Here is a 23,835-nt window from a genome sequence, read left to right on the forward strand (position 1 = left end):
TTGGACAGAAGAAGAAAGTGGGTTGAAAGTTTGGGGGGTGAGAGAGGAGGATCAAAACACTAAATATTTCCACTATATGGCTAACCATCACAAAAGAATTAACTGTCGAATTGATGGAGATTAATAATAGGGTTGTTTCGTAGAATGAGTAGTTAAGGAAGGAGGTCAGAGTTTATTTCTGTAGGCTCTATTCACCCTAATTTTTAGGAGAAGAAGACTCCATGAAATCTGGTCATCTCGGGAGAAGAAGAAACTTCATAAAATTTTCACTTTTTGCTTTGAGAATAAATCTTAGCTAAGAAGCAGAAGATTCATAATTTTGATATCCTTTCGTAACAATAATTTGTCGAGATAGTAGTGTTACTCGTATCTGTTCTAACTGATTTCAGATAAGATTTGTAAAAAAGGAATCCTTAGCATTTATCATCTATATAACTTATATGACTCTTTGCTTTGGCATTCAATTTTTCACTTTTGGATACAAGTAAAATCTTAAAAGATACAAGCCATAGTTTTAGCTTCTCTATTTGGATTATATTGAATATGATGATTTTAATTAATCTATGTTGATTTTGACTTGCAATTGACTTTGCATATTAGGAATTCCAGATCATTGATTTTGATCTTTATGCTTTCATCTCAGTGTTTGTGCATAAGCATCGCGGACCGATCTAAATTTTCTGAGGGTGAAATTCAAACGTTCATGTCTGTAGATGCTGATCGAACTGTCAACATGTGTAACAGTTTCCATGATGTATGGAGGTAATGGAGTATCTATATCACCTTAAATCATAAAATAACATAATATAACTTTTGGTAATAAAATTTATCTTGATTAAGTGTGCTTAAGTTTTCTTAATTTTTCCTTAAAGGGGCTTTATTGTCATCAAATCAACTTCACGAAGTTATATTCTTTTACCTTCCCTCCTTTTGTGGAGTAATGAAACAAAAATGGAGATGATGGAGAAGACAATATTCCTTTCATCTTTCTTTCAAAACCATTGTCCTTAATTAATTGACAGCCTTCTAGAACCCTCACCACCATAAGGAGGCTATTTGTACATTACTTTTAGAAAAGACCATGAGACTTATATGCCACTGAGCTTATAGATTCATAGTGCTTACAACTTATAAGCTCCTCGAAGTTCAAATATATTTAACTATGTTTAAGTTTATAGTAAGAAAGTGTACTATAAATAAGGTGCCAAAGAAGTACGACCCATGTACAAAGGATGTCAGATGTTATCTATTACAAATTGAAATATGTATAAGATCATAAATCTTCTCTTTTGGCCATAAGATCATTATCCACCTAAAAGTTACGTTCTTTTATTTGAAGGAAGAAACTCTACTTCAAAAGCTCTTACGTTTCTTTTTCTTCAAACATTCCCGAAATTGAAACTGAGATGAGATTCTGCATACCTTTAGACAAGAAGGGTGGGTCTATTTATCTGGACTTCTCCTCTCTTGATAACATTTCCCGGAGTTAAATTCGATGCCGAGTTTTTCCAAAAAAAAGAAAAAAAAAATGTTACCAAACAGTTTCCAATCAAACAGAAGAAAGGCTATACGGTGTAGTAATTCTCCAAAATAGCTTTTTAAGGGAAGTTATTTTAAATACCATTTCGGTGGATTTTCTTACAAATGCTCTATAGTAACTTCTGACATCAGAAACGCCCTTCATAGAACTAGTTAAAACAGTCATGTCTATTTGCTCATGTTGATAGTTACCCCTAAAAGTTAGCAATGAAACTGAGCACATTCCAATTGTTGAAATATGTATCGAAGAGTGTATCCCAAATAATTAACTATTGACAACCACAAAGCAATCTGTCACCTAAGAATCCTTATCCTTCTTAGGTTATAAAGAAATAGAAGTTGATACTTCAAAGTTTCTTGCCACACCCATTATCCTTCAAAATAAGATTGCCTTGTCATTCCTTATCTAGAATATCAACTCCAGATTACCAATTGCAGAGTTCCTCTAATCATCAAGTTCCATGTTCTTATGCACAAGGTATTAAAGGGGTACCGTCCGAATGCAAGGTAGTTACATGTCAATCAAGTGGTTTATGACAGTACCAAAGTCAATCAAGTCTTTGATGTTATGATCCAATAAAATAAAATCAAAAGTATGAATCCATTTATCTCTAATTTTTGTGAAATTAGTATATGTATCCTCAAAAACTCTCCTATTGTTTTCCTTCCACACCACCCAAAATATAGTAAGTGGAATAAGGAACAAATGATGTTTCTTTTTATAAAAACCCACCCACGGCCACAAAAAAAAAATCATGTTTTTTAACTTTAATCAAGTCTTTTATTTCAAAAAAAAAAAAAAATCAAGTTCCGTGTTCTTGAACCATGGGTTTCAACCACCTCATTAACCCTCCCTTTACCAACTCATAATCGAGCCACTAAAACTCTTTGCCACATGATGCCCTCCTCCAAAAGAAATCTGCAATATTATTTGCAGCAAGACCCTTGTTAAAACTGTCAGCAACTTGAGCCCAAGAATCTATTTATTAATAGGCAACTTAATGGAATCTAATCCAATCAGATGGAACTTCCTCTTAGCCTCCGAATCACTCGAAAGAAGACCACTTTGAATTTTCTCCAACATTTAGCAATCACATTAGGGATGTAAAAGGGGCATGGAGTATATCGTGAGATAGCACTAATTCTTTTATGAAGTAGTCTCAAGTGAAACACACATTACCTAGTGTCTCTTACGCAGTAAGCGAGAAAGTTAATAAACAGAAGACATAACAATTTAGAGGAATAATTCTCAACCTTTATTAAACTGAATAAAGGAGTTCATGATATCATATAGGCTGGGATAAACACCACCTTATATGCACTTAAGTTCTATTACTTGGTCTCACTAATCTCTTATGTGTCCCACAATGTACTGCATGTGTCAATCCTGTCCTATTCTTTACATTGCTAGAGATATTATAGGCATTGGGTTGACTCCTACAACTATTTGGGAAAAATGTAAAAATGTCTCCCAACTCAGCTACAATGATCGGACAAGTCAGTTACATGGACTAGATCAAGGAAAATTTTTAGTCCATGTATTTTCTAATCATATGGTAAAGTTGCTCCTGTAAGTGCTTGCACTGCCCTGGTAATGGATAGCCTTGTTTAAAACACAGAACAACTACCCTAACTACGTTGTCATGTCACAATGCCTTGCACACATTATTTTAGCCAAAAAGCCACCCGGTAGGCTACATTTGCACATTAGCACTATGCCATTGGCATATGGACTATTTGGCCTCACTCCCATGTGTCCTTGGACCTTAATGCTAACTCCTACTCTTGCCAAATGTCTATTTATGTCAACACCCTTGAAGCTCCCTTGAGTCAGTTGGTCAAGATTCCAAATTTTGCACAACTCAATTTACCTCCAAAGTTAACTCAAGCTTGTTGTCTGTACTGCTTGTCCATACATGTGTGCTGACAAAGGACCTTAGTCAAAGACCATAGTTTGCACACCGAAGTTTTATTTTATGACACCTAAAACGTCTAGTGTTGACATGAAGGGTCTATTCTTTGCATTGCAGTTTATTCAAGCAAGGTACTAGCTTCCACAACCTATGTTTGAACTAACTCATTTAGGGGTGTAACAAATCACTGCAACCAGAGAAGTCCAGAATTTTCGTTGGCTATTGATGAACATGTCTCCACAACTCTTGGAAAGGGATGATCTTGTCATTAAAGATCCGAAAATTCCTTGCAAGCCAGATGCTCCAAAGGCCAACAGAGAGTGCACCTTTTTTTAAGGGCTTAGCCTGTATCTATAGTCGCTCCCCTTTCAGAAAACAACTCATAAAGACCTCCACTATCAGGGGTTCACGTGACATAAATGAAAAGCCTTAACAATTTTTTCTAGGACCTCCAAGATGTATCACAGGGCAAGAACATTTATGAGTTTGTCTTCCCTGCAAAACATATCATGCATGTATTTGGAGACAGAGCTCGGTGAGGTCGCGGATTTGAAGCATCTTGTTTGTGTTTAGCTTCTGACGAATAGTAGTCAATGTGAATACCTTGACTTTGGAAGGAACTAGTGATTTCTAGAACTTGTTGGCCTTGTAAAATGGATTTTCATTTGGTATGGAAACGAGATGTTCAGAAAAGGATTTGCATGTAAATATGCCTAAAGATTTGAACGTCCATATCCTCATTTGAATTGGCTCAAAGAGATTAAGAAGGTTTGCTACATCAGAAGCCTCCCTATCAAAAAGGTTATTGGTGAAGTACAATTCTAGGTAATATTACATTCATTTTCAAAATGAATTATGAGACAGAATTATCATGTCTGGGGAACAAGTTGAATAGGCATGGGAAATCCTAATATTAGTTACACCTGAATATTTTACTATTATACCCTTACATAGTAAATTACTATATACACTACTTCTGACATCTATATTTTAGTAAAGTTAATGGATGCCATATCTTCTAGAGGCTTTTACGCTTTGATCGTTCTTCCTTTTATCTTTTCCTAGGATGACATTTTCCATCTATATTATAATATTTAAATTTGGTTAATTTCAAATGCACCCATCTTTGTAACTGTAAGAATGTATAAGGCAAATCAAACTTTATATAAATAGTCATGGTAATATATATAAAACCATGAGACAGCTTTGTTTATTATGAAAAACTAAGTTGCATTGTTATCCTACATGATCTTTCCAATTTTTGAATATTCCTTATTATTGTTTCAGCTTGCCTTTACAAATTGGAGTGGCGTTGTACCTTTTGTATACACAAGTCCAATTTGCTTTTGTTTGTGGACTCACTATAACCATTTTACTGATACCAGGTATTTGTTTGCTTATGGACTTAATTCGTCAATGGTATTTTTCTCAGTTATTTTATAGAGAATCTGTTTCTAGATGTTATTTCGTGTTCATGAGTGGTGGTACCATTTATGAGTGAAAGATGCATGAGAACCAGAAAAACTTTTTGTCTAGATTCGTAAATAACTTGATGAATGTAGTTACTTCTGTACCATTTGTTTGAGATGAACATATTGAGTCCTTTTATTGTTTATAGTAGTAGCTTCTGCTTTTTACTGTATTATGACTTACGATAAAAGTAGTAGGACTTCTAGTTGAGGAGAAGAGTGGCAGTGCTTGTTTGAACTTGGATTTAAATCTAATGGATAATCCCAAACCATCACATCCTAAAAATTACCATTCTGAGGTTAATATTGTACAGTTATAAACAATAACTGTACACTAAAAACAATAAAAACTATGCAATATTAACCTCTTATTTTTGTTTGTTTGTTTTTTTTTAATCTCAAAGAAACAAAGAGGTTAATATTGTACAGTTTTTATCGTTTATAGCTGTATTTGGTCCTCTTCCTTGCAAAATGTTTATGGTAGAAGTAATAAAACTTTTAATTGGCTGTCATAATTCTAGGAGTCTTTGTCATAACTCCAGAATCACCTCTTTCTTTTTGTAAAATCGTATCTCTCTAATTAAGGTGGACGTACTTCTCTTTAACCCAATCGTGATAGGTAGTGAGGGAAAATCCAAATACAGCTATAAACCCTGAAAATTGATATCTGTTTGTGGACTCACTTTAACCCTGAAAATTGGATTTCAGGATTGTTGGGGAGAGAGGTGAGCCAGTTAAGATAGTGATGTCACCGAGAACCTATACTTGTAGGAAAAGAACTACAGAGTCCAGGATTAGGAAAATGGCCTAAAAAGCACTGAACAGGAAGGGAATACCCGTGAAGGAAGTGGAATGTGGTAGATGAAGATAGTATCTCAAAATGTTAATGGGTTAGGGAGCCGAGTTAAAAGGGAAAAAGAAGAGAAACTCTTGAGAGAGCTAACCTTGTTTTGGTAGTGATCTAGGAAACTAAAAGAGAAGAAGTGGAAGGGCGAGGACGTATGGCTAGATCATCGGATAGTTTCAACACTTTTATAGAGGAAAGTGGGATCAGAGAATTTCCACTAAGTAATGCAAAATTTACCTGGTCAATCGATAGGCAAGGTGTTGTCTCCTCTCAATTGGATCGGTTCTTGATATCTACCAATTGGGAGGACATTTTCTCAGATTTGATACAGGAAAAACTATTTTTTCTCCTATAACTCTGATACCATTTGGGAAAAATAGAATAATTTGCTTTATATTGAAGAATTTGCCCCTATATTTACAACTTTAGGAGAAAAGGAAAAAGAAAAGCTAATCCTACCCAAACACTTAATTACATAGACATAGTTACTGTTATATCATTTTTACAACGATTACATCTGTAGATAGATTTTAAAGACAAATATATATTCCTACAGTTAGAATAGACATGTTTTGTTTATTTCGTCCTTTTGCAATTGATTTTTTCATTTACATTCTTTTAGAAAATGTCTTATTCCCCCGTATATGTATTCTTTCCTCTAAGTTCCTAAGAATATTTATTTTTCTATAAAAAAAATTAAAGATGTAAAAGATAGTATGTGGTTGCCAAGTTTAGTGCAAAAGCAGAATACAAAGCAAATCGCAAAGATCATTAGAGGAGTTGAGAATATTAGATAAAAAAAATGTAACATCATTCAATGATAACAAGGTAGCAATTAGTATTGTACACAATCCTGTTCACTGTGATGTGGCTAAACATGTAACTTGTTAGAAAAAATAAACAATGGTTATCCAAATAAATAGCATGTAACTTCCAAAGAACAACTGGCTGACTCCTTTACATAAAGAGAAAACAATTCTGTGGATTGATTTGCGACGTGGGCATGCAAGACATTTATTCACTATCTTGAAAAGGAGTGTTAATTCTCATAATCTTACGAATATTATTCTAAAATCACTACTTTCCTTTTCTAGCATCAGTATCTCTTTCATGAAGGTTGTATACAAGGCGTTGGATCCTGATGGTTTTAATATGAGATTCCTTTGGGAACAATGCAAAGTTCTTTTTATGTATTGATTATTGGTGTATATATAGAGTAATTCATATGAAATGAAATAAGAAAAAAATATTTGTCCTCAGTTTCTTTTCTCATTGATTTTTATCATTTTTAATTGAGTAGAGAAATTATAGTGTTTGTTTGAGCTAGTGCTTAATAGAAGTCTAATAAAGTTGTGTCCTATCTTGAAGATCCATGGTCATTCACTGCATGTTTTTTCCTTAATATTGGTTAAATCCTTCACTTCTGTTTTTGTCTTTCTTTTTCCTAAAATGTTTTGATGAATACTATATTTTATTATTTAATTAGTTAGTGTTATATAATTAAAATTTTATGAGAATAATAATCTCATATAAATAAAAGTTTACTACAATAAGAATTTCTTTATTAGTAAAATAAGAATTTCCTTATTAGTAGATTATGAATTATATAATACATAAATGTAACAATCTAAAGGGAGGGAAATAAAATTATTATTTTTTCTCCTAAAATCAACATAGTATCAGAACCAAATAAATATATTTTAGAATTTTAATTTTAGGGTTTTTTTCGTACCCTAAAATACCAAAAATAGGCTGAGAGAAAGACAAATTTGAGAAAGAGAGACCAGATCAAGGAAAGAGAGGAAGCAGCCAATCTGTATGCGACCAGGTCGAAGTCAACAGAAAGATAGACCCATCTGCTTCATGTGGAAGAAGGCACAGAACTGTGCGAGCTTGGTGTGCAGCACGCGGCAGAAGAAACCATATCTGACCGGTTTCGGCTTCGTGCGGCGCAATCAGATCTGCGTGCAGAGGAAGAAACCATATCTGACCAGTTTTGGCTTTACACAACGCAACTAGATCTGCGCGCGGAGGAAGAAACCAAATCTGACTGGTTTCAGCGCGCGCGCGACGTACAGGGTGAAGAAGAGCTCTGTGCGCGACGGAGGCAACCAGATCTGTCTGGAGAAGAAGTAGACCGAGCTGAGCTTCTTCTGAGCCAAGCTGACTTCGAATTGTTTTTTGAGCAGACTTTGAGCAATTTTAGAGTCAAGTCCAAACCGTTTTAGAGGCGAATCTGAGATGTTTTAGAGCCGAGTTAAGCCATTTTGAGCTGGGACGAGCCGTGTTGAGTCAGGCCAAGTTATTTCGACCGTTTTGGGCTGAGTTGAGCTGTTTGAGTCGTGTCAAGCATGCGTACACTTCTGATAGATTGTATGATGACTCTTAGAACTTGGTTTGCAAGTTGTACATGTGCGATATTCCTATACCAACTTGAGAGGGGGTATTGAATACCATATTTTATTATTTAATTAGTTGGGACTATATAATTAGAATTTTATGAAAATAATAATCTCATATAAATAGAAATTTACTACAATAAAATTTTTTCTATTTAGTAGAATAAGAATTGTCTTATTAGTAAATTAGAAATTTTATAAATATTTTAAGTATAACAATTAGGGTGAGAAATAAAATTATTATTTTTTCTCTTAAAATTAAATGTTTTTTTGGATCTTGCATGCTGCAACCATACAATATTGTTTGTGTTTTTTCTTGTTTTGTGAATTTTTCCGAAGTCAGGATCATCCTTCTCATCCATACTTGCACTATGGATGAGAAGGATACAATAATGTTTTTACGTTGCACTATGACTTGGTTAAAAACCTAGGTTGATGCTACAACAGCTGCATAGGATTCTTCACTTTATTGTGAGTTTTGGCTAGAATATGCATGTTTCATTATATTACCGTTTGGTATCTTAGACCGTACATATTGTCTCACAATAGAAATTTCTTTCATTCAGTTAATAAATGGATTTCTGAACTGATTGCAAATGCTACTGAGAAAATGATGAAGCAGAAGGATGAGAGGTACTCGGTGCTTTTTTTGGTACATTTTTCTATTTTCTCATTACAGGGACGAGGTTGGATTCTGGTTGTTGATCATTTTACTTTTGTATTGTTTTCCCCATTTTATCATCTGTTTTCTGCACTGTTTAGTCCTTAACATTTTGATGGGCCAATTCTGGCTTGTTGCTTTTGGAAAAATCTTACTTTTCCTTGTGTGTTTCCTGTAAAAGGTAGGGTTTTCTGTTTAGTTCTGTAGGCCAAAGATTAGAAAGGGTGTCAGCTGATTCTATTAGTGATTTATGTAAACATGTCAATCATGTGATTCAAAACATATAACCAAAACATAAAGCATTATGAAGTTCATACTTGTCACAACAATAATGTGGAAAAACAATTTCTATTTAGTTTTTTCTTTGAAAATGGGAGTTGTAACTAATCTTATTAGAAGCAGGATTAAACACTTATCATCATACTGATCCATTTATTAGAGATTTTAGGGTGAAATAGTACATGGTAAAAAGGTGTAAGACATCTATCATATAGTGTAAGATTAATTATTTTAAGTGATTTACAGATTAATTATTTTAAGTGATTTACATGTATATTTTAGAAAATCTAGTTACGATGCATGTGTGTGATCATGAGATACAAAAAAAAAATATTTATAAGCCGTTAGGTTAGAAGGGGATTTTAATACAATTAGAGAAAAGAAAGAAAAACTGAAGAGAATATGAAAGAAATGAAAAATATATATTAGGCTTCCATCTACGTTCATTTGTGAAAGGGAGACAAAAAGGGAAGGTTTCTCATAAAAACAAAAGCACAGTTAGTAATAATAAGGTAGCATTTATTTGTTAAGCGCCAAAAGATTTCAATTCATGTTTTTAATCTAATTTATTTAATTCTTCAACTTAATTGGCTGTGATATGAAATTAGTTGTTAGCAAAAATGTTTTAAGAGTTAATGTTAAGGGAAGTATATTTTATGTAAATTATATTAAAGGGTATAAGGATAAATTATCTCTTATCTAATTAATTGTCTATTTCTATTTTTATTCTAAAAGACTTAAATATAAAGTGTTGCGATAGTTAATGAAATATACACTAAACTATTTTTTACATGGTATCAGAGGGTTAGGAGAAAAACCTTAGACCTCATTCACAAACCCTAATCGGCCTTCATTGCTGGCCACCAAATCCTAGCTGCTGGCCACTACAGAATGACCACCAGCACTGAGACCAAGCTTCAGTACCAGACCTAAAACTCTCTAACCGCACCTCCAGTCGCACATACTCTGTCCAGTTGCACGTCCAGCCTCAGGCTATGTGCAACCCAACCGTGCAGGTTCTAGTTGCTGATTCCACCATAAGTCAACCTTCATAGCTCGCCCTAGCCCCCAACTTGAATAGTCCGAGGAGCTAGGAGGAGCAGCTCAGCCACCAGTCGCCATAATCGCACCTATACAGCTTCATTCTGGGTTAGCTACGTGTCCAGTCTCCTCTGCTGTGTACATAACAACCGCACGCACAGCCTACCATGGCTCCCTTGCACCACGCGCCTCTGCCCAATTGTTCTTGTGCCTCTGCCTTTCTGTCCACCTCTACCCCCATGGACTCAGCCAGCCTCCAATAACTATGATTCCTTTCTGTCCAGCCGATAACATCATTCTTGTAATTTTTTATATTTGTCTTTAATTGCACATTGCACTATAACTCTTAATGGATGTTAGAGGTAACATTCTAAAGCACAATAATAGAACTCCCCCAGGAGGAATTCCATATAAAATAGCAGTCAAATTCAATTCAGGTTGTCTATCATTTCCAGGCAAAGATTATTTGAGTTGGTCCGAATTAATCCAAACCACCCTTAAGGGAAAAGGCAAACTCAACTATCTTTTGGATAGTGGACCAAAATCTGGAGACCCAACCTTTGATGATCAGGACAAAGAAGATTCAATGATTATGGTGTAACTTTGGAATTCCATGGCTCTAGAAATCAGAAATACCATGATTTTTCTGCCTACAACAAAAGAAATGTAGGATGCAACTGGCAAAACCTATTTTAAAGTCAAGAATGCAACACAAATTATAGTCTGACTACAAAGATGTGGTCTACTAAGTGAGGGAACAAATCAATTACTGAAAATTCTAATATGTTAAAAAAGTTGGTGGCAGGATGTGGGTCAGTGCCACTGTCTTACCATGGATTGTAGTAATAGTGCCACTTGCCTCAAGAAATTTGTGGAAAATGTCGTGCCTATCAGTTTTTGGCAGAACTAAATCTTGAATACGATTAAATAAGGATTCAAATCTTGCGAAAGGAGGAAGTTTCGTCACTCGCAAGGTAATTTCCATTGTAATTAAGGAGGAAAACAGGAGGAGGATCATACTAGAACCCTACTCCATTGATAGCTTAGCCTTGGTCTCACAAGACTCCAAACCTTGCCGACAGACAAAGGAACTGAGTCACACTGAGACTTTATCTCTTGGAGTGGATAACATGGATAATCTTTGGTGTACTTTTTGCAAAAAACTTAGACACACCAAAGAGAGGTATTGGGAACTGCACGATAAATGCAACATTTCCAGTAAGGAATGGAGATACAAAATTACCCCATAAAAGACTCCTAAACTGGTTCATGTGGTCAACCAGCAAGAGGAAGAGAAATCTGCTGATCTCGCTACTTTCAGAGTTGAAATTGAACAATTGCGAAGTCAATTGGAGAATGTTGAGAAACTCACAAGTACATGTATTATAAAGCCCTCATATATGTTTTTCTTTTCACAAGTTTGGATGCTTAAGATAAATCATTTAAAAATTTATGGATTATAGATTCATGAACCACCAATCATATTACTAATATTTCTAAATACTTTCATATATATGTTCCCTATTCAAATAACAAGAAAATTATCACCGCAAATGGTTCTCAATACTGTCGCGTACAAGGGTAACATTAAGCTTAATTTTATCCTGATCCTAGAAAATCTGTTACATGTTACCAAACTGTGTACTAATCTTATGGTAGTCAATACGTTATTACAAGATTTGATCTGACAAAGTGAAATTTGTCTCTTATCATTATGACTTTCAAGATCACAACTGGGGAAAGATGATTAGACGTGCTGAAGTTAGAAACGAATTCTACTACTTGAATGCACCAAGAGGATATTTATTTGCTGTTAGTGCCGACCCTACATACAAGTTTTGCCTCTGCCACAAAAGAATTTGAAATGTATCTTTTTCAATTTTAAAGGGTATGTTTTCCTTATTATTTAAGAATTCATATTATAGAAATTTACATTGTGATATGTGAGTTTGCCAAACATATGTAAGTAATATTTCCTATTAGCAATAAAAGACGTTTAGTTCATTTTCCATTAATTTATACTGATATTAAGGGACTAAATTACACATCTAATATTTATGGGACTTGATGGATCTTGTCATTTGTTGATGATTGTACTAGAGTCAATTAGCTTTTCGTACTGAAAGCCGAATTTGATATGAGACATATAATACCCTAGCTTTTTAACATGATAAAAACTCAATTTGTAACCCACATAAAAAGATTCCGTACAGAAAACATCAAATATTTTTTTTAATCACACACTTTTATTATTCTTTTATCAAGAAGGGATTTTTCATGAATCATCTTGCATTCATACTGCACAATAAAACGGAATAGCGGATTGCGAGAATAGTTACCTTCTAGCAACCGCTAGAATATTTCAATTTCAAACCTACGTCCCAGAAGAATATTGGGGCAAAGCAATCCTTACAACCACCTATATTATTAATCACTTACCTTCCAATGTTTTAAATTTCAAAAACCCTCTAGAAGCACTCTTAAAGTTTTGCTAGAAGTATGTATCCAAAACCATCTGATCCCTTGGATATTTTGGTGTGTTGTATTCATTCTTATTCATTCTTATCAAAGAGGGAAATGCGATCCCCGATCTTGTAATGTATGTCTATGGGGCACTCCTTCACTATAAAAGGATACAAATGTTATCATATTCCCACACATAAATTTTATATATTTGTGGATGTCATATTTGTTGAACAAGAATCATATTTTATCAAACCTTATTTTCAAGAGAGCCTATATTGGAAGATTTACAAATTTCTTGACTGATTTTAATCTACTGCATTTGCCACATACTTCAACATCACTAACCATAAGAAAATCTTCAGAACCCACAAGAAAATTCACCTACTTGAGAGACCATACCTGACCCTAGGTTCTCTCAAGTATGTATGAGGAGGAAGAATATGAGTTTTGGACCTAAACCAATCCAAGTATTTGACCTTGATCTTGAAATTAGTTAAGTTCTAAAAATCTACATAGTAGATAATAATATACCTATTATATTTCATTAAGATACCAGAGAATGCACTAAACATTATCTTTATTTCATATAACAATTTATGTCATTTGATAAGTATTTACAGTGCAATAATAATTTAATAAAATTTTGAATACTGTATCTATTTCTAACATAATATCTGAGATATTATCTTGTGAAAAAAATGTTATATATGTAGAAATGTAGACACTAAAGAATAATCAAACATGAAAAGTAATAGACCTAGCTAAAGAAAAAAAACTTATGGGATGCAAGTGGATGTTTAGAATTAAAGACAATGAAGATAGACAATCGATAGGTATAACGTAAGACTGGTGGAAAAAGACTATTCATCGACTTATGGGATAGACTAATTAGAAAACATTCACACTAATAGTCAAGATGAACAAAGTGGGGATCTTGTCGTCATTAACTGCCTATTTTGATTGGTAACTACAACAATTTGATGTGAAAAATGTATCTTACAAGTAGACTTTGAAGAAGAAATTTATTTGAACATTCCACAAGGTTCTTATAGAGAAATAAGAGCAAATAAAGTGTATAAATTGAATAATACACTTTATGAACTCAAGTACTCGCCAAGAGTATGGTTTGGCAGATATGAAGGGTGACAATAAATTTGAGATAAAGTAGGTTAGGGAGGTTACAATCTGTTTATCAAGCACAAAAAAATAGAGAGAATTACAACTCTTCTAACATATATTGATGACGTTATAGTAACAGGAGATGATGAGGAAGAAAAATTGATACTAAAGCAATGCTTGCCAAGAGAATTTGAAATAAAAAAGTTAGGTAAGTTGAAGTACTTACTTAAAACAGAAATCGCTTGCTCAAAATTTAGGAATTTTATTCCTCAATAAAAATACATTCATGACCGATTACAAGATACTGATAAATTAGCATGTAAACCAACTACCACTCAAATTGATCCCAATCATAAATTAGGAGTGACAGAAATAAATACACCAGTAGATAAGCAAATGTACCAGAAATTAGTTAGGAGATTGATATATTTGTTATGCACAAAACTAGACATTGGTTATGTAGTAAATGTTATAAGTCAGTTGATGCATAACCCTAAAAACCTGCACTTATAGGCGGCAACATATAGAGTGCTGTATTACTTAAAAGATTTGAGAAATAAATTTTTTTCAGGAAAAATGATAGGTTACTTCTAGAAATCTATATTGATATAGATTATGTAGGATTGATAATAGACAAAAGATGTATAACATGTTACTATACCTTTTTTGGGAATAACCTAATTACTTGGAAGAGTAAGCAGTAAAATGCAGAATCAAAATTTCGAGTATAGCTTAAGGGATATGTGAACTATTATGGATAAAAAGAATTTTAGAAGGTTTAAGAATCAAGTGGGAGAGCCTTGTGTGCTTATATTGTGAAAACAAGTCAACCATAAATATTGTGCACAATCTAATATAAAATGATCAGACCAAACATAGTAAGGTCGATAAATATTTTACCAAAGAGAAACTTGATAGTCGCCTAATATGTACTCTATACATGCTTACCAATTCATAGATAGTAGATGTGTTGATTAAAAACTTGATTAGTCAAGCATTCTAGACTGTCATTGGCAAGTTGGGATGGGTAATATGTGATTCTCAACTTGGGAAAGTGTGTTAAATAAAATGTATTTGATGTAAATTAGTTAAAGAGTATAAGAGCAAATACATCTTATGCAATTAGTTGTCTATTTCTTTTTCTATCTTAGAAAACCTGCATTTATAGTAATGTGATATTCAATGAAATACACATTCAACCATTATTCACGGTTAATCCATTTAGAAAATCAACTTTTATTTTGATTGATGAAATACCAAGCTACAAACTATACATATATATTATTTGAAACATACCTGGTTTAAAATTTCATTTGTGATGTGTAAGTAAACTAACATGATCTACTTGTTAAAGAAAAAATAATTTTTTTAAAACTTAATTTGGTATAATCACGAATTTCCACATTCTCTCTGAATGTGATACAATTATTAGGTTTAACACGTAATGAATTGTTTTACAAAATCTCGACTGATGCAACTACCTACTTCCAAGTTGGATAAAATTAATTCAAGAATTTCACCCTCCCTCTTTGACCTATTTGATGCGGGATGCCTTTTAACAAATAAAAAAGGAAACAAAGAAGAAGAAAAGCATAATGAAATCATCGAACAAGCATGTTCTTTCTACTGACATGCTAAATCTTGGACTAAATCATTCACCAAATATACAACCTGCTTTTACTCCCCAGTTCATTAAATTCGTGAGTTCCAGAATCATGTTCTCCCACCAATTTACAGAGCTTCTTGATCCCAAATTTGTAAATTTTTAACCATTTATAATTTTTGAGAAAAAAAAAAAAAGATTGAATTTTACCTACTGGAATTAAGGAAAAGAAGATACACTTTTCGATAAGATGTACCAAAGGAGGAAGAAGAAATTATGTAACTAGTAGATAGATATATATGTGTTATATTTCATGTGTTTTTTATGTGTTGTGTCATGTATACTATGTATGTTGTATTAGATAGGTGTAGATGCTGCATTAAGTGTGCTGTTTGGTGGGTTTTGCTGTTGTATTTTTATCGACTATTGTCAGTGTTAGTAGGAGGAAAATAGGGAGAAACAGATGAATAGTTGGGGTATCCTGGAATCATCTTAAAGAATTGCCCTTGAAATAGATGGGTAGTTTTGCTATTCTAGAATTAACTTCCAGAATAACTGCCCCTCTTTCATGTTGTAAAAACCTTATGCTGTCTCTGTGACATTTTTTATGCAAAAAAATTGATCAAAAGAGTCTCTTGTTTACTTCAAACTCTAGGAGATTGTTAGGTTATCTCTTAACGAACCCATATTATTAACAAAATCTCGTAAACTAGATCCTAAATAAGTACTATAACGTTGTTCAAAGCTTTCATTTCTTGAGGAACGATGATGATGGGGGATCTTGACTTGTAAATCCTTTTTTCCGGTCCTTAATCTGTATTTTTAAGTACAGAGTTCTGCACTAATTCTTATGAGAAGATGCAGAAACCCACATAAGATCAAAATTTTTATTTGGGTTGTGGTAATTAAGCAGATTAGCATAAATAATTTGTTTCAAGTACATGGACCAAGTAGCACTTCATCTCCTCATATGTATGTGACATGCTGTTGTAGTTGTCAGAGAATGACAGTAATTTTTTTCTCCATTTTGAATTTATGATATAGCTTGGCAGATTGAGGAATCTTGGATTTTTCCTTCTACCTCATATTCTTTAATATTTATTCATTTCAAGGGAATAGAGGGAGGAGAGAATATGGCTTTATGGATAGCCACTCTTTTAGTTGCCTGTAGATTATGTTAGTTAGAAGTAATGCCACTATCGTTCAGCAGTGTTCTCAGATTTCTTTCTGCGGGATGGGAGTAGTTTTTATAGTACCTATTTCATTATATTGATGCTTTTATTTCTTTGCTTATCAACATATAAAAAATAGCATTCTAACAAGTATTTTTTTTCTAGGATTAGAAGAACTGGAGAGCTTCTGATGCATATTCGCACTCTGAAAATGTACAGCTGGGAGCTCTTGTTTGCTGGCTGGTTAAAGGAGACAAGATCCTTAGAAGTGAAGCACTTGGCTGTATGGCACTAAATTTTTATATTTGGAGTTGACTGAGGGCAACATAATTTAATTTGAACTATCTTTTGCCCACTTTCAGTACTGATGGTTTGACCTTTTCTTGTTAGACACGGAAGTACTTAGATGCTTGGTGTGTGTTCTTTTGGGCTACGACGCCAACTCTTTTCTCTCTGTTTACTTTCGGGCTATATACACTTATGGGACATCAACTTGATGCTGCAACGGTATTGTAATTCAGCTGCATCTCAACTGCATCTTAGCTTGATCGTACCTAAAGGATTTAGTGAGAAGTACTGGTCTTTGAGAATCATTATTGCAGGTCTTCACATGTCTTGCTCTTTTTAATAGCTTGATCTCTCCTCTCAATTCATTCCCATGGGTCATAAATGGACTAATTGACGTGAGTTGTTGTCTATCAATGTGTACTGAAGTATATATCTTTTTCGTACTTCTAGTTGTTAATAGATATTTGCCTTCCTCTTCACTCTATCCCAGGCATTTATATCTGCCAGACGGTTGAGCAGGTTTCTTTCCTGTTTTGGACCTATACGTCATAACTCTAGTGACCCTGATTTGATCTCTGAAGATATGGCTGTTGTCATTCGTGATGCATGTGGTGCTTGGTCAAGCTGCAATGAAGAGGAACAGAATTTGATACTGAATCATATAACTCTACACCTGCCAAGGGGATTGTTTGTTGCAGTAGTTGGAGAGGTCAAATTTCTTGCTGCCCATTTTTCTCTATTTCTCAAATTTCTTCCATTTTTTTCTTCCAAGTTTTGTGGAAATATAAGTTTTATTGCTATTGACCTAACATGATCTTGCACAATAAATTTAGTGTTTCTTGATGAAATAAGTATATTAGACTAAGAAAAAAGAGATACAATCGTAGGGAGGATAATCTACCATCCATAACAAAAACACATTAATGCCAATAAATAATCTAGGGAACAAAACAGAAACAATCCAAAGGGAAGCTAAGCACACAACCTGTCCCACAAATCAGTTATAGAATTAAAGCAATTGCTTGAAATGAAATCTTCAAATTAGATGGGCAGACCCAATGCACGTCATTGGAAGAAGAAAGCCTACTTCAAGCCTTCAAAGCCAGCTCGGAATGTAAAAATAAATGACTGCTATTCTCCAAGATATGAATGCATCAAGGGAAAGATATGTGGGGTCTGTCAAACTAAAATAAATCGTTACTATTAATCCTATTAAGCATTGTTATCCAAATGGAAAATTTTACCTTAGAAGGAGCTTTCACTTTCTAGAAAGAGGAAGGCAGAATTACTGGATAATTATTCTGTGGGTTAGATTTTTATGATAACGGAGGAGTTAAGGTACTCAGTTCTGGAGTCACAGTGGGAGTGGGATGAAAAGAGTCCAGCATAGAGATTAAGGTCAGCTAATCACTAGTTTCCTGGTCATTTAGGTTGAAAGAGGAGAGAAAGAAATGAAGAGTAGAAGAGTAAGATCAAATAATCTTGTGATGCCAATGTGAAGAGGACCATGAAATTGAGTTGGAAGTTGAAGTCTTTTAATAGAGAGAATGGGGAAGGATTGTTTAAAGATGGAAACTCCCAAATGAGTCCTTCATAATATCCAGCGTTTTAGTAAAATGCTCGGTGTGAGTTTTGAAGAACTTGAGGGGCAGGCCATGGTCCTATTCAAGGAGATTGAGCAAAGAAGAAAGTGGGTGCAACTCTAAGTCCATCATAAAGAAAAGACAGGGAGTGGACAAGGTCAGGGAATCGAAGAGGCTGCATTTTGATTATCAACTATGTCAAATCAAAGGAGGAGGAGAAGGGAGAGGAGTAAGTGTCAAAGTTTATTTTATGATAGGCCACATTTTTTCTTGGAATGTCAAGTGGCTCAATGATTACAAGAAAAAATGAGTGAGGGTGCATGATGAGGTGGAAAACTGAAGTAATTTGCCTTCGAGAAACTAAAGTTAGTTCCTTTTTGCATAGCAGTGTTCATTGTATCTAGAAGGTTAAGGAGATAGGGTGGAGAGAATTACCTGATGTTGTGGCCACTGGCTTGATTGTCATCTTATGGAATGGTAGTATCTTTAGTTGCTCTGAGGTTTTGGTAAGGTATTATTCTATCTCTTGCTTATTTGAAGACAGACGGGATATGTAGAAATGAGCATTTACCGTGGTGTATGGCAGAGGTGAAGGCATGGAGGGGTATGTTGTGGGAGGATTTGGATGAAATGCAAATGAAAGTGGGATCTCCTAAAGGTTGAAGGGGTGACTTCAACATGGTTTTGCACAGATAAGAAAGATTAGGGGGATCATTTCTCTAGAGCGTGGGCCAACGAGTACTGAGAGACTACATATTAGATCTATTAGATGTGCCTCTTTCTGTAGGCAAATGGACTTGGTCTAACCAGAGGTCGAACCCGAGTTGTTCCAGGATTGATAAATTCTTTGTATCAGTTTCTTGTTAGCTTCAGCTATCGAGATTATGTCAAAAACTCTTGCAACGTACTACATCTGATTATTTTCCTATTTTCTTGGACTCTAATGGGATTAAATGGGATTCTTGCCCATTAAGGTTTTGAGGAATAATGGTTGAATGTGACAGGGTTTCAGGATAAAATCAGAGACTGGTGGAATGAGATGATTTTGGAAGGAAAACCAACCTATAGGGTGGCGAAAAAACTTTGCATAATTAAAGAAGGAATTAAAAAATGGTGTAAAGAGGAGGGGGACAAACTTTACTTACCCAGTCTTTGTTCCAAGATTTTAGAGGATTCTTGCCAGAATGGAGGGAGAGGGCGGTTTGTCTACTCAAGACTTGGTACGAAGAAAGTCTATTTGACTTGAATTGGCAAATAGAATTTAAATGGAAGAGGTATCTTGGAGACAAGAATTAAGAGCTAGATGGATCAAGGAGGGTGATAGAAATACAAAAGTTTTTGTATAGGAGATTGGCTATGGTAATTGAGAGGGTGATGGAGGAGTGTCAACATGCTTTTGTGGGCGGTAAACAGATTTTGGATGCAGTCTTATTTAAAAATGATATAATGGACAAGCTGAAGCATAAGAATATGGAGGGAGTTCTATACAAACTTGATATGGAGAAGACTTATGACCATGTGAACTAGGGATTCCTTGACTATAATATGGAGAGAAATGGTTTTGGGAGAAGATGGTATAAGTGCATTTGTTCCTGCATTTCTACTACCTCTTCTGCTGTTATGGTTAATGAGGGTCTATCATCTTTTTCTGAAACTATCAGAGGTCTTAGACAAGGAGATTCATCCTCTCTTGACTGTTCATAATGGTTATAGAGGCATTCAAAGTATGAGTATGCGGGTTAGAGTCCTCAAGATGTGTAAGGGTTTAAAGGGGGGCGATGGTGACCAAGTGGAGGAAGTGACAGAAGTTATTTTTTGCTGATGGTACTTTGTTTTTCTGTGAACCTAATGAAATGGCTCTACCTAATATTATATGTGTTCTTTTGCGTCTTCAAGCAGTATTTGGTCTTAACATTAACCTTATCAAGTCAAGGTTAGTGAGACTAGATAATAAGAGGGATGCTAGTGGATTTGTCCAATATTCAAGAATATCAATGTGCTTATGAACTTGCCAATCAAATATTTGAGTCTACTGATAGGGGAGAATTTTAAGGAAATCTTGACTTAGGATCTTGTGGGGGCTAAATTTGAACAGCGCTTGGCTGGGCGAAAGAGAAACTTATTATCCAAATGAGAGGGATAGACTCACTCTTATGAAAAGTACAATGAAAACATCCCTATTTATTACATCTCCATGTGATGATTCACGCTAGTTAGCCAAAAGATTGGAAGCCATACAAGACATAGTTCTATGGAGAGATTATGAAGAGAAGAGGAAATAGCATCTTGTGGTCTGGGATGAGGTTAAGAAGCCAATTCACCATGAATGGTTGGAGTTGAGATCATTGGTGGTGGTCGATATGACTCTTCAAGAGAAAGTCTTCGGAGGTTCATGATGAGAATGAGAGTCTTTGGTGGAGGGTGATTGAAGCAATTTTGGGACAGTGGATAAAGGTTGGTTCACTAGGGCCTCATCTAGGCCCTATGATAATGTGATGTGGAAGAGAATTTTTCATGGTTAGAGGGAAATTCTAGAATTGCATCAGTTGGAGAGTGGACATTGGGGATAGAGTCAGTTTGTGGCATGATGCTTAGTTGGGTGGTAGTACACATAGAGCCAAGTTCCCCCATATCTCTGCTACTGTTCGATATAAGGAAACCCTGAGGATCTTGGAGACCTTATTGACACTTTTATTGATATGTAAATATTTTCTATACATGGTTTTGCAACCCCTTGGCGCTTGTGAATGTAATACCATACAATTTTTATTTTTTTAAAAAGTTCAAGAATATTGTTCTTTCCAACTCCAATATCATTTAAAGTCCCCTTGTTCTAAGCCTTTAACTTAAATTGTAACTTCTTGATGAATCTAAAATGGACCTACCTGACTGGGTTAGACTTCACCAACCAATTTATCATGTTCCCCCAAAAACTGAAGTAAGTTATCTACATATTCTGAAAACATTAAAGGGCAGGAACCCAACTGAAATGGCCAAACTCTAAGTAAACGGGGAAGCCTGTTCTAAATATCTTTCTTGATCGCAGAAGTCACTGTTGATTACTGTCGTCATCCTTAGGGATTTGTGCACCAAACGAACTATTCAGCCCTCCAAACTTAAACTGTTCCCATTTCTTTTCCTTCTTGAACAAGTTTTATTTCATCTCTTCAACACCTAATAAAAAATCTACACTCAATCCATGAGAGGAAAGAGGAGTATCCCAATGCAAGAGTCTTTCTGAAAAGAAAATGAGCCCCATCACCCCATCTTAGCTTGCACAAGCAAGAGAACTTAAGCATAAACTTTGCTAATAACTCTCCGATGGCTTTTGTAAGAGAGAAATTTTTTTGTTACCGAACAATTTTGATGCGGATTAAACATGCTTCTAACCACCTTGTTCCATATAGAATCGTACTGACTTGGCAAGCAGCAATATTTTTGGAAAGTAGATTCCGATGACCTATCCCATCATCCTTCTTAGGAAGGAAACAGGGCTCCTAACTCTCCGATTATTCCTCTTATCCATGAGTACACTTGATAAACAAAAAAGTCTCTCTTTATTTTCTCAGTACTCTTTGCAACTTCAACAGTATAACAAAAAAAGAAAGGTTATATAAAGAAGTACAAGATGGGCAACAATTCAACAAGAGTGAGAACCAAGAGAGAACAACTCATTTTTAACTCTCAAGCCTCTTAAAGATCTTTCTTTCTACTAGGTCGCAAAAAGAAGAACCCAACTTTTCTTTTTGTGGTTGGTGATAGATTTTCTCTCTTGATCACAAACAATTTTACTTTTCTCTCTACAAGAACCCAAGTTAGCCACTTCTATCCACCAAGGAGATCCATTGCACCACTGTAATTATTGACCAGAAAAAAAGGTTGGCTCGCTCCTTTTAAGATGGGCTTGACTCGAATCTCTCTGTCCATATATGCACAACTTAGTCTGTGCATGAAGGAGACTGACATGGGATGTAGGGAGACAATACAATTGACTGTCTGACATGCAATGCAGGAAGAAAAGAATTGATCGTGCACGATGTGGGGAAGGGGAGGGCTCAATCGTGTTTGTCATCAAGCTCATTTTTATTAGTTCTTTTTTAAATTTCTTCAAGTACCACTGCACTGATTCAAATATTTGATATAAGTCCAACTGCATATGTACTTTAGGAAAAAAAAAGAATAATGAGAAGTCTGAACCAACTTTGAAGACTGCAAGACCTTTTGGAATTTGTCGAGGAAGTTGTTTGATGTTAGAAGAGGTATATTATTGAGGATGGGCAGAAATCATAGAATTTGCTCTAATACCATGTTAAAACTGATAGTCAAAGCAGAAGAGAGGAAGATGTTTTCTCTCCATTCATATGGTTCTTTACACGCCCATATATACTAGATACCTAAACATGGAAGTAGCTATACATGGTAACAAAAACGAAGACAAATGATAAAGGAATTTACATCTTAATGAAAAAAAATATGCAAAAGGAGATTATATGTTTGTGGTATACAATGATATATTCTGAGTTTAATCGTGGATTGTCAGCAGAAACATACAATATCTTCTGCAAAGTTGTTAAAGTGTATAAATAATAGATTAAGCTCTTATGTTGCTTGAACTTGGGGATGGATGTTGGATATGGGTAGGAATTTCGATCATTGAAGATATGTGAACATGATCAATAAGAGTGTAAAAATTACATATTTCTACTTCGACTTCTTTGATAAAAAGAAGAATAAAAGAAGTTCTATTAGTAAAAAATTATCTTTCAAAATTTGAGTTAAAAAGGGATTTTCATTTTTAGGCATTTCAGTTAAGCCAGAAACATTTACAATGAAAATACACAAATGGCTAAAAAGTTGCATCCAAATCCACTCATGCACCCAAATCCATTCATACGTGTGATCTTCGAACAAACAAAATGATATAATGATGATATTTACTAAATATCGCTTGCATATATTGAGAAATTTTTCGTCGATGGCTATGTGAATTTGTTTTATTCATCCATCTTCAGCTAACTTCATATTTTCAGGTTGGTTCTGGTAAATCATCATTGCTAAATTTAATACTAGGAGAAATGCGGCTTGTTCAGGGATCTCTATACTCTAGCGGGTTTGTGGCATATGTACCACAGGTTTGCATACTTCTACATTCTTCTTGTAATATCCACAGTTCAGTACAAGATATTCTATGTTGAAGCTCTCTAAATTTTAGGTACCATGGATCTTATCTGGAACAATACGTGACAATATTTTGTTTGGGAGGATTTATGATTCTAAAAGGTGTGACTGAATTACTTAGATATAATCAATTTAATTTTTACTTGTTTTCCTAATATTTTTTCCTCAATGTCTGGTCAAATTGTATGACCAATAGTCTGGTCTGCTATTCATGTTTTCACTAGAAGAACGCTTTTTTGATTGAAAACAGATGTTATGAAACTGAGGAGAATAGAAAT

The 23,835-nt window shown here is 34.6% G+C and overlaps 1 protein-coding gene across 10 annotated transcripts in view; it reads left to right on the top strand.

Annotated features, from left to right (window-relative positions):
* Window positions 1-23,835, top strand: part of ABCC13 (multidrug resistance-associated protein 11) — an 80,846-nt gene that overhangs the window by 21,733 nt on the left and 35,278 nt on the right. For 6 of the 10 annotated variants that reach the window (XM_088220905.1, XM_088220907.1, XM_088220908.1 and 3 more), the window contains 9 exons: window positions 644-762; window positions 4,740-4,837; window positions 8,734-8,800; window positions 16,674-16,791; window positions 16,899-17,015; window positions 17,111-17,191; window positions 17,287-17,505; window positions 23,410-23,511; window positions 23,592-23,659. In XM_088220905.1, the coding sequence (XP_088077031.1) occupies window positions 644-762; window positions 4,740-4,837; window positions 8,734-8,800; window positions 16,674-16,791; window positions 16,899-17,015; window positions 17,111-17,191; window positions 17,287-17,505; window positions 23,410-23,511; window positions 23,592-23,659 (989 nt within the window). The remainder of the gene's footprint in view (window positions 1-643; window positions 763-4,739; window positions 4,838-8,733; window positions 8,801-16,673; window positions 16,792-16,898; window positions 17,016-17,110; window positions 17,192-17,286; window positions 17,506-23,409; window positions 23,512-23,591; window positions 23,660-23,835) is intronic. The other 4 variants (XM_088220909.1, XM_088220913.1, XM_088220910.1 and 1 more) reach the window with 3 other exon arrangements.

This window comes from Carica papaya, chromosome 5, assembly GCF_054855325.1.
Source record: "Carica papaya isolate Zhongbai chromosome 5, ASM5485532v1, whole genome shotgun sequence".
Classification (NCBI taxonomy): domain Eukaryota; kingdom Viridiplantae; phylum Streptophyta; class Magnoliopsida; order Brassicales; family Caricaceae; genus Carica; species Carica papaya.